Genomic DNA, 15,164 nt, shown 5'->3' on the forward strand with positions numbered 1-15,164 from the left:
GGGGCTTTGGGCTTATAGTTCGTAAGGGCCCTTAGCCCTCTCCAAACGGCCGCAGAATCATTGGAGCTGAACTGTTCCTGTAGACGGTTAGAATACACAGATTTAGCTTTCTCCACGTCCCTGTTGAAGTGGTACTTCGCTTCTCTGTAGGTACTCCGGTCCCCGCTTCTTCATGCAGCCTCCTTCTTCTTGTGCAGCTGTCGGAGCTTGGGTGTGAACCAGGGCTTGTCGTTGTAATAACAAGCCCAGGTGCGCGTTGGAATGATGCGCGCCTCATTGAACTGAATGTATGAAGTCACAGTATCTGTATACTCGTCCAGATTGTCCGTGGCCGCTCCCGATTTCCTCCCAGTCTGTCGTCCCCAAACATGCGTGCAGCTCCTCCACAGGGGGAGCTGCGCGCATGTTTAAGCCCAAAGCCCCCCAGGCCCTGGTGCAGCCTCAACAACCTGGAGCTGAACGCCCAGAAAACAGTGGAGATGATCATGGACTTCAGGAAAGTCACAGCCCCACCATCCCCCCTCACCCTGATTGACTCTCCCACCCTCGTCTCCATTGTGGACTCCTTCCGTTTCTTTGGCACCACCATCACCCAGGACCTCAAGTGGGAGATGACCATCAGCTCCCTCATCAAGAAGGCCCAGCAGAGGATGTACTTCCTGTGGCAGCTGAGGAAACTTACGGTGCCGACCGAGATGCTGGTGCAGTTTTACTCAGCCATCATCGAGTCCATCCTCACCTCCTCCATCACCGTGTGGTTCCCCGGCGCCACAGTCCAGGGTAAGCATCGACTGCAGCGCATTGTACATGCTGCTGAGAAGGTGATTGGCTGCAAGCTCCCATCCCTCCAGGACCTGTTCTCCTCCAGGACCAAAAGGCATGTGGGTCAGATCACAGCTGATTCTTCTCACCCTGGACACAAACTATTCTCCCCTCTCCCCTCAGGCAGGAGACTACGGTCCATCCAGCCCTACACCTGAACAGTTTTTTCCCCTCGGCCATCAGGCACATGAACAATAACAAGATCTGATAGCTCAGTTACAGCTCTTTTTATTACCTATTCTGTGTTATGTGTTTTTTGTTGCACAATTGCACCAAGAAAAATTCCTAGTTTGTGAACCCGTTCTCAAACAATGGCAATAAAAACTATTGTTATTCTGATACACTGAATCATATCATCAAACTTATATACATCAGAAATACTGTTTTGAAAGATAAGGTGTGCAATAACATTTCTGTAAATATTATATTGGCAATGAAAATAGGCATGCAAATTTATACAGTAAAAGGATCGCACACACCTCAGGGTCCCGTCCTGCATTTAATGAAGGAATCTGCAAATTCTCCAAGTTTTTCTTAAGACATATTTATTTAATGGCATTAGAATCAGTATATCTCTCAATCAGGCCACTGGACCTCTTCCATGAGAACCTTCAGCATCTAGGTGAGCTGTAACGCCTCTTGCTGACCACAAATTGTTGAGTTTGCAGCTATTGATAAGTTTGCAATGTGGGGAAATTTGGGTTATTCAATTTTCAAGATGTTAGCCTTAATGCATTAAGTCTGCCAATGCCTTTGTGTTGTGACTCGTGTCCATTTTCATTGTAAACGATGCTAAGAACATAAATCTGGTTTCTCTGGCTCAGACTCACATTTGCCTTGTTAGACTGGTGTCAAAGATAATTAAACGTTCTTTATGTGTAGACAACTAAATCCTTACTGTATTTAATTGCTTTGGATGACATATAGGTCCTTGTGTATGTTTTGTCACAATACCTTGACATGTGGATACAGGATTAGTATCTCAAGTAATAAAAGAATGGAGGGGCAACTTGTGAAAGTCATTATAGAAAAATTGTTATGGCATTAAATACAAAATAAAAATATGAAATACAATACAATGGGTTATATTTCTCTTTATTGAATATATAATTTCTAATAATAATTTGTGACATGGCAAAAACGTGTCCCATAAACATTTTTTAGTAAAAATTCACAAACTATATTTCCTTATTTAAACAATACAAACTCTCTTCCTATTGAATTTTATGTACATTCCTAACATGCTTTTTCAAGTGGCCTGACTGTGTAAAGTTTTTCGGGCAATGCGGGCAAGAATGCGGTTTCTCTCCTGTATGGATCATCTTATGTCTTTTCATGTTATTGCAGTCTAAAAATCCTTTCCCACAAAACGGACACCAGAATCTTTTCTCTCCATTATGCCACCTCAGATGCACGTTTAGCTCCACTCTCCTGACAAACCTCTTTTCACATAAGTGGCAGGGGAATGGTTTCTCCCCTGTGTGGATCCGGATGTGGTCCGTCACCTCTCTCTTTGTGAAAAAAGCCTTTTCGCAGAACATGCAGACATATGGTTTAAATTTCCCATGTACCATCTGAAGATGTTTGGTGAGGCCAAAAGCATATACGAAACCCTTCCCGCATCGATGGCAGACATGGATCCGACCGTTGCGGTGCACTCTGTCATGCCGTCTAAGGGTTTTGTCGTCAGGAAAGTTCTTCCCACAGTGATCGCAAGAGAATGGTCTGTAACCTGTATGGAGACTGACGTGGCTCTCAAGAGCAGCAGGGTTGCTCAATACACGACCACATTGCCCACACTGGTTCTTGAGCAAACGGTCACCTATGACGGCTAAAGGCTGCAATGGTGATACAATAGGTGGCGCTTTGAAAAGTATTGGGTGGTAAGAAGGACTCTGCAAAGACACTACAGTGTAATTCTGAGGTTTTGAGGAGCGTTCCTCTATCTGCGTTGGTGAAAACGAAGATCGTTTTCCTCTTACTGCAGTAGCCTCCCTTGCTGGCCCTGTAGGAGTCCACACGATTTGAGTTCTGGTTCCAGTCTCATCGCTCCCATATTGCTTTGTCACTTGCTTTGTTTTCTTTAAATTTGATTGTTTGGATTTGTTTATTTCTGCAACTGTCTTTGTTTTTGCTAATTTCTGGGCAGTTCGTAATTTTACATTTTCTGAAATACTGCAGTTTTGACTCAGTCTGGATTTTTTAGCTGCAGATTCTCTGCTTTTACTTGAACTGGAAACAACAATAGGCAATTTAATCCAATGAACACTTGGAGATACAGTATTTCCCAATGATGACCTAGATTTTCTTTTTAATTGTTTAGATGTGTGTGCTTCTTTAGCAAGATTGGGACTAGGGGGTACAGTATTTCCTAATAATGAACCAGATGTTCTTTTTGACTGCTTAGATGTATGTGCTTCTTTAGCAACGTTGGGACTTGGGGGTACAGTATTTCCCAATAATGAACCAGATTTTCTTTTTAACTGCTTAGATGTGTGTGCTTCTTTAGCAAGTTTGGGACTAGGGGATACAGTATTTCCCAATAATGAACCAGATGCTCCTTTTTGCTGCTTTGATGTGCGTGCTTCTTTAGCAAGGTTGGGACTACTGAGAGATTCACTGCAAGACTTTTTAGATCTGGTACTATTTTTCATTAGACTGACAGAAGATGAATTGGACTTTTTTGAACTAGCACAGTCACTCTTCAGTCTTGAAGATTCTGCCTTTTTATGAGCAGAACTAGCTTGTTGTGGGCATTTTTTCTGGGACTTTTTGGAACGAGCATTTTCCTGGGCGGTGATACACTTCTTACGACTCTGAGGTGGGAGTGTATTTTTTAAAGGGCTGGTGGTATCTTTAGTTTTCCTTGACCTTAGACACACAGCATTTGCTTTTGACTTCTTAGGGCTAATCTCAGCATTGTTTGTGCTAGACTTTCCAGTAATCTTGGCTGGCAATGTCTCTTTAACACAAGGCTTATCTTCTGCTAAACCCGACATTGGAATCAGATTTGTATCTTCAGACTTTTCAGAGATAGCATCATCGGTACATTGGGCAGACTTACACTCATTTAGAGGAGAAATATGTGTCTCATTCAAGTCATTTGTCTCTATAATTGAACTAGGATGTACATGGGATTCAAAATTTTGGTTTGAACATTCTTCAACAATAACTTGCGGTGTACAGTTTATTGGAATGTGTTCAATAGTAGATCCTATCTTTATGCTGTCATTGTCTAATGAATGTTTTGTTGGGTTTCCATTGGTGATGTTTACCTCAATGTCTGGCTGTGGGGGAATAATATTTAAAGTGTTGGTGGTTGTGTTTTCCAGAGATAGAGCATCTTTACTTACAACCGGACTTATGAGGCAAACCGGAGCCGTCTTGAAAGCTGTGTTTTCAGTTGGACTGGTATCTGCACTGCTCTGTTTCTTGAGACGAGCTTGAGAGTACCCAGTTTCTGTTTGTAACTCTGGTGGAATTTCTGTGCTAACAGGAGTGTGCTTTGTGGACTCAAGGTCTGTGGTAGCAACATTCTCTAATGTTGGTTTCTTGGGGCTTACAGGGGTGGGCAGTGGGGAAATAACTAAAGTGCTGGTTGTTGTGTTTTCTGGAGATGAAGCATCTTTACTTACAATCGGGCTTTCTGGGCAAACAGGAGTAATTGTGAAAGTAGTGTTTTCAGTAGGACTGGTATTTGTATTCCCATGTCTCTTGAGACTAGCTTGAGAGTACTCAGTCTCTGTTTGGAGCTCAGGGGGACTTTTTGTGCTAAGAGAAATTGGCTTGGTGGACTCTAGGTCAGTGGTAACAACATTCTCTGATGTTGGTTTCTTTTGACTTCCACGGGTGTTCCGTTTTCCTGTAAGTGGCTGAGAATTTACTTTGGTTTTTTTAGCTTGCAAGTGAATTTTGAGGTGACTTCTGAGACGGGCAACAACAGAGTTTCTCTGTGACTTTCTCCTGGACTCTTCTGCAAACTCATTTGTTGATACCTAGAAGGTAAAATTACACGCATTACATTTTTTTCACAGCACCTTTAGGATATAATGTAATATAGTAAGCTTGGAATTGCAATAATCAGTAAATATACTAACCACAAATGGCTACATTCACATTACCTTTTGAGAGTCCTGGTTTACAGGTGTCACTTCTAACTGGGCGAGGAATTGCGTTTTAGTCCATTGTGACCGAGGGTCAGATAAGTCCTTGGGTGTAACGGGGGTTTTCTGTTCTGGGTTGTTGATTTCTTCAGTCATGTTGAAAGAAGGCTTAGTCGTTTGATCAGGTACAGTTGATAGTTTAGCCTTCTCAAAGTCTATTGTTGATTTCATTGAGACAGGTTCACACACATTAGAAAGCGAACAGGATGGCACAAAATCTGGTTCCTCCTCCACAATAGTGCATGATGATATATACTCTGACATTGGAGACTCATTCACAGCTTCAACAACAGATGTATCTTTTAAATTGGGACAAATGCTGGTTGGTATTGCATGGGCTTCTGGGGTTGGGTTTAATACATGCGCATTGGCAGCATATGATATGCTATCTGGTTCAGCAAGCCTTTCATAATAATCCAGTTCTGAGACCAAAACAGTTTTAGTGAACAATGGCAGCTTTTTTAATTTTACCACCACTTGGGTCATTTGAAAACCGCTGATGGGTACACCCTCAGTTGCAGATGTTTCCGCTAATTCTGGGTGCGTTATTTGTAAACTTTCACAATCCAGCGGTGTGGGTGACAAGGGCGATATAATTATTGGTATTTGTTCAGTTAACGATGACTTTTCCGTTCCATCTGAAGTCATTCCAGAATTGCTACACATGTTGCTTGGCTGTGATGTCGACATGCTGACATCACCATCTGGTCCAACAAAATTGTCTTCGGTCTCCGACGATTGGGTCTGACCAGTCCCAACAGCTGATGTAAGTCTAGGAATTATTATTTTTATTTTAGTGTGTGCCTTTAGTTCTAGTGAACCGATTGTTGTTTCAGGGTCGACAACAGAAGCAGCTGTCGTTGCAGTAACAGTTTTCATTTCAGAAATTCCCACAGACAAGGAACATTTACTCTGTGCAGCAGCAACAGTTGACACAACAGCTGAAATCTGATTTGGGGAGAGCGGGGCAATAGTACATGGTGGATGACTGAATGGTGATGATTTGGAGATATCGATGACTTCATCTGGGACTGAGTCTACCGGGTTTTGTTCAGATGCTGCCAATACAATTGGAGGAGAAAGTGAGCGTTGCTCAAATAACTCTACTACTGTAGAAGTCAAAGATGATGGAGATGTAATAATGTTCAAAGGAGTAGTGCAATGTTGTTGCACTCCAATCTGAGACTGTGAATTGCTGGAAGTGTTTGTGGATTGCTCCATTGTAGGTACCGCTTCTGCAACTTGATCATTTATATGTAGGGTTGGTGGTGACTGTGCTGTCAATGCTTGTGTAGTTACTGGAGATTGGACTTTAGATGGTAAGGTGACAAGAGGCATACACGTTGATTGGTCTATCTTTTCTTGTGGGAGGATACAATCCTTTGTTGACTGATCCATTGCTTCGACGAGTAGCATTGCATCCTGAAGCGTTGCAGATGTGCTGCTTTCCGTGACCTGACATGGTGGTGCTTGTTCCGATGCCGCAGTCCGGCTGTTTAATGTAGCAGATGGAATGTCAGTGCTTGGAGCATGACTAGATCCGTCTTTTATTTCCGTGCAGGGCAGTTGAGACTCAGACGATAAACCTGTTTCTAATGGAGCTAATACTGAAACAGTCTGGGGCCCTGTGTTAGGGTTTTCCGAGTCTTCTGATGATCTGTTTTGCGTTGCTGTAGAAATAATGGTTATAGCATCTTCTGACTTACTTTGAGAGACTTCTGGAACCCCACATACTGATGTGTCCCCCGTGCAAATAGAAGACATCTCTTCATCATGTCCTGCATCGTTATTTGATCTCAAAACACTTATTTTTTTTTTAGTGTTATGCAATCGTTTCACTTTTCTTGAGGGCTGTCTTCTTTGTCTACTGTTTTTCTTTACCGGCACATTCAATTCAAAGTCGGTCATCAGCAATGTTTGCTCCCCTTGTTGTTCTCCTGGGCGGGGAACATTGCTGTACTGCAACACAGCAACATATGTATGTTCATTTCTTGGTGTTTCACCTAAAGGTTGTTTCTGAATTCGAACCTCTGGTACTGCCGACTGTTTTTTGAATGTTGTGGGACCAGGGGATCCTTTAGTCGCAAATTCTGATAACATTTGATCAGAACCAGATGCCACTTCCTTGGTGCTATTTGTTATAGCAAGTGACTTCACTGAAAGAATCTGTATCTTGCAATCCCCTTCCGAACTGCGTTGAATTGACGAATCACCACTTTTTCTGCACGATCCATATGAACATCGCTGGTAAATTTGAGGGCATTCTGTTTCAGTTTCACGAGAATATTTTGGTGCTGAATCTGAAAACGGATGGAGGTAAACAAATTGTATTGTTGGTGTTTAAAACAATGTTTGTCAATGTTTCAATTTCTTACCTGTAACAGCCCACTCTATTTCTCTGCTGACGACAGGGGGTTCAGAGACCTTTTAAACATACAGGGGAGAAGAAAAAATTACAAATTTGACAGCGGCCAACTTCCAACACAAAATGCATGTGTATTGAATGAAATGACTTTGCAGCTGGTTGAGCACAGCAACTACAAATCAAAACCTATGTGGATTTGACTTTTAGTTTTACCAAGGTTAGATTGCGGTTACTGCTTGTACAAAAACTTTGCAACGTGTCAAAATGATGAGCATGTTCATCCTCAGATGGGTTGTGTTTTGTATAACTACTACAAAAACATTTTGCTTTAAAATTTAAAACACATCACACACCTTGGGTTTTGTCAACTGACAATATTCATCATTTGAAGCATCATAGTCATGGTCCTTCAGAAGGATGTAAACCATCTGCTCTCGATCACATTGCATGTTTTGATCATCTCTGCTTTCTCCCATCGATTGACACAACATATCAGGCAAGTCGTGGCCAGAAAGAAGGTCTGCAAACATGAATACAAAAAGTCAAAATGGAAATCAAAGGTCAAAAATACACTTCAATTATTTACAATAGTGTTCCCTCTCCATTTTGTGGCTCACTTCAACAGTAACTTTTAGTTCCAGAAGCTGGAGGTTCAAGGAACCAAAAACTTTTGGTGGAAAGGAGCCTAATGTGTGAGATAAATGATGTTTTCGAATAAAAGATGAGCAGTAGAGCAGTTTCTCTAGTTCTCGTGATGAGTACGATTTCTCTACAAACTGTGGGGTTAAATACTACATAGAGGTGGTAAAAATTAATAATTATTCGATGCCTCACAATCAAATGTAGGCGATACATGAATCGAGGGACAAAAACGTCAATTGGCGACTGGGACCAAAGTGTCTGAACATTTTGCAGTTTTAGAAGGAACAAAAATGAATACATGGATGCCTGTGGGGACTTTTATTTATTTGTTAACAGGCTAATACAGTTCACATGTATCCAGCCTTCCATGTATATATTTATTTATTTACATGTGTATTTACATGTGAGGGCGGCGTGGCGAAGTTGGTAGAGTGGCCGTGCCAGCAATCGGAGGGTTTCTGGTTACTGGGGTTCAATCCCCACCTTCTACCATCCTAGTCACGTCCGTTGTGTCCTTGGCCAAGACACTTCACCCTTGCTCCTGATGGCTGCTGGTTAGCGCCTTGCAAGGCAGCTCCCGCCATCAGTGTGTGAATGTGTGTGTGAATGGGTGAATGTGGAAATACTGTCAAAGCGCTTTGAGTACCTTGAAGGTAGAAAAGCGCTATACAAGTATAACCCATTTATCATTTATTTATATATATACACACACACATAAATATATATGTATATACATATATGAACTATATATATATACATACACATATAGATATATGCTGTGCGCACTAATCCAAAAACCCGATATTATCCAACACTGCAATTGCCAGTAGCCAAAGGAGGGGTCATGGAGACATACACTTCATAATTAAATGTAATACATTTAGAATAAATAAATATAAGTGTACACTATAATAACAATATACAATAGAACAATAATAATATACAATATAATCATTATTAGTGATGTAACAATATCAAAATGTCACAGTACTATCATACTACCGTATTAAAGCCCCACTTTTTTTTCTTCCTGAGGGATCTCTTGAAGGAATCAATAAAGTACTAACTATCTATCTATCTATCTTAAAAACGTTCAGTTTTAGTTGATTTTGATGGCGGCCGGGAACCAAAGCGGTAGTGTTTTGCCAGAAGGAAGACCACATTTCCCATGAAGACTAGCGCCTATGTCCGCTGTAATATTGGCACAAATGTTACACTCCTAATGCAGTGCTTCTCAAATATTTTGTTACGACACTACTTAGAATTTTTTGCGCGCCCCTCACTCTTCACCGTGACTAGGGTTGGGTATCGAGTATCGATTGGAACCGGGACTAACTTTCCGATTCTCCCGGAATCGTTCAAAAGTTTAAATTTAGATTCCTATTTTCGATACCAGTCCGCCGACCGGAAAAAAATATGTCCGCCGAACCGGAAGAAGAAGACGCTGAACACCAACGAAGAAGCGCCCACCGCCGGAAGTGTTAGCATAGCCGAGCGAGTCAGTCAAGCTCAAGCATGGATAGCGGGCGTCGGCGGTCGAAAGTGTGGCTTTACTTTACAAAAAAAAAATGAAATAACCGCGAAATAACAGAGCTCCATGTCCATCAAGAAACGATTGGAGAGAGAGCTGCAGATGTACCAGGACGTTCCACCGATACTTATGTCTGACGACCCTGCTGTGCATGGTGGTGGTCCGGTGGAACCAACAAAAGACTTATCCTTTGCTGTCAGATCTCGCTTTCTCATATTTATGCGTTCAAGCTTCTTTCACACCCAGCGAACGTGTATTTTCCACAGCAGGAGACACTATCTGTCCAGAACGCTCACGCATCCTGCCTGAGAAGGCGGATATGGTCATTTTCCTAAACAAAAACGGTCTCTGATTTTATACTGTACCTGCTGCTAATCTGGACTGGGTTTTGCAAGTTGTTTCTTATTGTTTATTTGCTTTTCTGCACCAGGTTAGCCCATCAGTGGGAGCACGGTAACATTTTTAAGTACCTGCAGCATCATACACTTGTGTGTAAATGTGTTTTCAAAAATAAAGCTCTCTTGAGGAAAGTGTACCCCTGGGAAAATGTATTCATAATGTATAATATTTATATTCAAGTTCATAGATTTGATATTTATATTCTAGTTGAAAACAGCCCTGTGAGGAATTTATAGTAAAGTTCATAAAAAGTTACTAGAATTAAAATTTGATGGAGAATGTCAGACTATTTCATTCAGAAAGACTGTAGGTTACCTAGCTCATTTAAAATACCCTAAACTTTTTTTTGACCCTGCCTCTTAAAAGAATCGGAATCGAAACAAAGAATCGGAATCGGAATCGTTCGAATTCAAACGATACCCAATCCTAACCGTGACTATAAATAGTATAATTTGTCTTGAAAATTGTTTTAACTAAACCTCTGCACAACATTGTGAGCTTTTTAACATTAAAGGAAACAACACACCGGTCTTTCCTCGTCTCCCGCCGTGGTTACAGTGAAGCCAAGTGCTGCATACGCTTCAACATATTCTGGTACAACAAAAAAAGCATGCGGCCCGAGGTAGCACGCACCCCTTTTGGCATTGTTAAATAGCAGACACTATCAAGAAATTATCTTGGATTGCGCTACAAACATGACTCTACGACCAAGAACGTATGGGGCAGATGTAGGTCCGAAGCAAAGAAAGACCGGTGGGAGAGTTTTTTTCGAAGGAAGTAGTGTGGTGGATATTTATTGCTACCGCGCAAATTCTTGATCGTTAACATTAGCGTTACAATTTTGATTTCAGCATCGAAAGTCACTTACTACTTTAGCAGGAACAGAGCAAAGACAGCATTGGCCTGAACACAAACATAATGCAGACAAGTTTTAATCATATTTATTACTACAAACATGAATCTTTAAAGGGGAACTGCACTTTTTGGGGGGAATTTTGCCTATCGTTCACAATCATTATGAAAAACATAACAGATGGATTTTTTTATACATTCTGAATGTTTCATAAACATAAAAAAAAGTCTGCTTAAAGAGGAGCCAATGGGAGCTCCACTATTCCGCCCATAAAATCAGATAAATAACCATTCAAAAAGCGCCAACAACCCTCAATTTACATTTCGTGACTTGAATATTAAAGTATTAGTGATATTGTTATCACAAGCGTTAACACTCACGAATCATTTATAGCGGTGAGATAATCACTTCCGTTTGTCCTTTATCTTTACAACATCGAGTGGTCTGCTGCTTCCTCGCTTCCCTCTTCCCTGTAAGTTTATTCTAGATCATAAATCATGCCTCTCACTTGGAAAGTACATGGCTTAGAATATAATCGGAAAAGTTTGGACACTTTGACCGCCATATAGGACCTGGAAGTGGCGAGAACGACACAAAAAGTGTGTGTTACCCCACCCAGTTTCTTCGCAAAGATTATGAGACATTTTTCATCTATATGGGAATATATGAACATCTCAGCAGTCTGCATCCTAATGACAGCAGACCTTGCACAGTAAGTGATGTTTTATTATGTATGTTGGCTCTTATAAAGTCTGCAGTGAGCAGAAATCAGTGATGAAGAAAAATAAAAGCAATTGTCTTGACGCGTTTTTAAATTTCTTTTTTTTGCCCTGATGTGGGATCTGAGACGAGGATGTCGTTGTGGCTTGTACAGCCCTTTGAGATATTTATAATTAGGGGCTACATAAGTAAACTTTGATTGATGATTTACAATAAACTTACAGGGAGCAAGTAAGCGACAAAGCAGCAGACCAGTCAATGATGTACACATAGACACACAGGAATTGATCACGGCGCCGCTATAAATAGTTTGTCTGCGTTAGCGCTTTTGATATTAATATCAATAATAATTGGTTATTCAAGTCACGAAATGTAAATGGAGTATCGTTGGCGCTTTTGAATGGTTAATCATTGGATTTTATGGGCGGAATAGAGTAGCTCCCATTGGCTCTGCTGTAAGCTGACTCGTATTTACGCTTATTTAATATTTTGAATGCATTTTTAAAAATATATTCGTTGTAATGTCTTTCGTAATGATTGTGAACGATGGGCAAATTCCAAAAAAGTACAGTTATCCTCTAAGTCAGGGGTGTAAAATTTAAGGCCCGCGGGCCGCATCAGGCTTGCAGACAGGTTTTATCCGGCCCGCGGGATGAGTTTGCTAAGTATAAAAATGAGCAGAACTTTTAGAATGAAAGAAACTGCTGTTCTAAATGTGTCCACTAGATGTCGCAATAAAATAATTTTTGTATCTTTGTAGATTATGCTACAAATGTAAAAAAAACAAACTACATGATGTTAGTGCACCAGTCAAGGAAAATGAGCAATCTACATAAATAACATCCTGTAATTTGATTTTTATATACATTTTTTATGTTGATAAATTGAGAATTACCACCAATGAGTTGACTGATGAACATTATCACATAATTTATTCAGGACATATAACTACAACTAAAGGTAGAATACTATTAACCACAACATGTAAGTGTAGAAAAACCCAACATTATGATTTGTACATTTTTAGAATGTGTTTGTTCTATTTTTAAACAAAGAAAACAATCTGAAGTCGTCTTTATTTTTAAGTTATCGTGCCGTGATTTTACCAATCCGGCCCACTTAGGAGTAGATTTTTCTCCATGTGGCCTCTGATTTAAAATGAGTTTGACACCCCTGCTCTAAGTGCAAATAATCGTGCCGCGACATTCACTGTTTCAAGAAAATTTTCAACAAAAACTTACAGTTGCATGACTTTAAAGTGACAATGTAAACATCCAGTGTAAAACAAAGTTCAACTTCGGTGTCTTTCAACTTTTACTTTCTGAAGAGCAGTGTCCTTTACAGTGGACATGTATATCAGTCTGGAAAATGCCGGTTCTCAGAAAAGTGAACCAATTTTTTAACCTCCATCCATCCATCCATCCATTTTGTACTGCTTATTCCCTTTTAGGGTCGCGGGGGGCGCTGGAGCCTATCTCAGCTACAATCGGGCAGTAGGCGGGGTACACCCTGGACAAGTCGCCACCTCATCGCAGGGCCAACACAGATAGACAGACAACATTCACACTCACATTCACACACTAGGGCCAATTTAGTGTTGCCAATCAACCTATCCCCAGGTGCATGTCTTTGGAGGTGGGAGGAAGCCGGAGTAATTTTTTAACCTTTTTTACGGAAATATCTACAAAACAATTTCTCTCATCGACTAAGAACACACTTCCCTTAATGCTTACATGCGCCACACCCTGCGCATAAGATTCTAGGGGGTGTAGCTTGTACCCAGCCTACGCTAAAGCGCAAGAAAAAAACTACACACTGAGTTTTAGTATGATACAGTCAGGCGACACGGTATTATTATGAAGACTTGGAAACCAAAATACTGTGGTATCTACAATTCTGTTACACCCCTAATGATTTTAGATGCATAAATAATCGATTTAGAGTTTAATTTAACTGTGGCACCTGAATATCAATCTTAATTGGATCGTGAGTTGCCCAAATATTACTACATTTTTGTCCCCCTCCCACAAATTATAAAACAGATAAAAGAAGAAATAAATTCAGCCGCTGAAAGGTCAAGGAAGTGGACAAGAGCAAGAAAAAACACTGGCCGAGACGGAGAACGAACAAAGACTTGTTCAGTTCAAATCAAGCATCGCAAAGCCTACGGGAGTATACAGTAAATCCACAAACCAGTGTACGATGTTGTAAAATCAACAAAATCATTTACACTGTAAGATTGAAAGATGCAAATTTTAAGACACACATCGTAACTAATTATGCAAATTACACGTTTGTGTCATATTGAAAGCTTTGACCACACCCCCACCACATTTCTGTGGTCACTCCTGACTGCCACAAATTGATTGCACTACACCCTGTCGATGACTTTCTACAAAAAGTGTGTAATTAATATTTTATCTTCTACCAAGATATTTTAATATTCATAATATATACAAGCCCTTACCTACATGTTGTGTATTGTGTTATATTTTTCATTTTATATATTACGCTCAACAAAGCTAAAAAAAACCGCCATTAGAACCGGAAGAGGCGCGGCCTTTGGTGTGACACCAAAGCTTGCTACGGGAAGTGGAATTGCAAGTATTATCTAACAATATAATGCAGAGGCCATTTTTTATGCTAACCATAAAGAAGAACGAAGATTTTTTTAAGTAACTGACATCGACATGTGATGGTGTACTTTAGCATAATAATTAAAGATTCTCGAAGTCTCCTATTGTCCGTCCCACGCGTACCGGAAGTGAGACCCTCCCGTTGTTCCAAAGCACCGCGTGTATCCAACACAATTCATCGTTACAAATACGAACTTTGACAAATTAAAAAAACTAAATTAGTATTTTACAACTCAAACAAAATACTCACCGCACTGTATTGATGTATCACACATCTCAGGGACGTCGTCACTTTGGCACGATTCGCTAATCGCTAAGGTTTTGGCGTTTTCTTTTACTCGGCATGTGGTTTTCAGGGCCTCGTTCTCCATCTTGACTTTGGATAATTCCTCCTTTAATTCGTCGACCATACCTTCGAAAAGTTTTGTAGTTTCCGCGACTGTACTCTTCACTATACTCTCCATGAAGGAGGCATACTTGGTCTGAAAATCGCCCGTCGACATCGCAACGTGGTAGTCTTTCTTCCGAGTTCGTAATTACAGCCGCGCTTTTTAAGTAGTGGTCACAGCTTAGTCGAAATGTTGCGCGTCGATTGTCTCCAATATGGCTTCCTAAAACCGTCCCCGCTTTGTGTGTGCGTGCTGACGTGACGCACTTCTGCCCCCGTCTGCTTTCAGCGACTACGCGCATGCGCGGTTGGCAACAAAGAAAAACAACGTTGGTATTTTCCTAGTCATTACGAACAAAGTTTTTGTGTCTAAACCCACTAAAGCCCCAACATATATCATCGTATTTGTGTAGACCAAAACTTATTTAAATTTTACATGTATTACCGTCTCTTTTTAAGGTTTGTCCCAAACTTCTCACCGTAGTAAAATGGCGGAATGGTGATTGTTTATGTAACGAAGAAGATACTTATTTTGCTTCAAAAGATCACCAAATCAATACCTCTATCCTTAAAATATATGGTAACTCAAGATGTTTTATATTCAAATACTACCCCTTGTCTGAGAAAATTCATATTGAAGATGTT

The 15,164-nt window shown here is 40.6% G+C and overlaps 1 protein-coding gene across 2 annotated transcripts; it reads right to left on the reverse strand.

The window, feature by feature from the left end:
* Positions 1 to 1,739: 1,739 nt before the first annotated feature.
* LOC133633942 (mucin-2) lies at positions 1,740 to 14,802 on the reverse strand. 2 transcript variants are annotated; one of them, XM_062026781.1, is made up of 6 exons: positions 14,382 to 14,802; positions 7,704 to 7,870; positions 7,361 to 7,409; positions 7,014 to 7,285; positions 4,944 to 6,944; positions 1,740 to 4,817 (listed from the first exon to the last, which is right to left on the reverse strand). In XM_062026781.1, exons 1-6 carry the CDS (start codon positions 14,632 to 14,634, stop codon positions 2,037 to 2,039), a joined length of 5,523 nt encoding a protein of 1,840 aa, XP_061882765.1. In that variant the 5' UTR covers positions 14,635 to 14,802; the 3' UTR covers positions 1,740 to 2,036. The 2 variants fall into 2 exon arrangements, with proteins under 2 accessions (XP_061882765.1, XP_061882764.1); XM_062026780.1 differs by having other exon boundaries at positions 4,944 to 7,285.
* Between the last annotated feature and the right edge of the window lie 362 nt (positions 14,803 to 15,164).

The sequence above is a fragment of the Entelurus aequoreus genome, linkage group LG18 (assembly GCF_033978785.1).
Source record: "Entelurus aequoreus isolate RoL-2023_Sb linkage group LG18, RoL_Eaeq_v1.1, whole genome shotgun sequence".
NCBI classification, from domain to species: domain Eukaryota; kingdom Metazoa; phylum Chordata; class Actinopteri; order Syngnathiformes; family Syngnathidae; genus Entelurus; species Entelurus aequoreus.

Excerpts from the sequence above, each read along its gene's own strand:
- LOC133633942 (XM_062026780.1), bottom strand. The coding sequence starts at position 14,634 with ATGTCGACGGGCGATTTTCAGACCAAGTATGCCTCCTTCATGGAGAGT. Across the intron at positions 7,871-14,381 it reads TGATACATCAATACAGTGCG|ACCTTCTTTCTGGCCACGAC; the intron begins GTGAGTATTTTG and ends TCATGTTTGCAG. Across the intron at positions 4,818-4,943 it reads TAAACCAGGACTCTCAAAAG|GTATCAACAAATGAGTTTGC; the intron begins GTAATGTGAATG and ends TTTACCTTCTAG.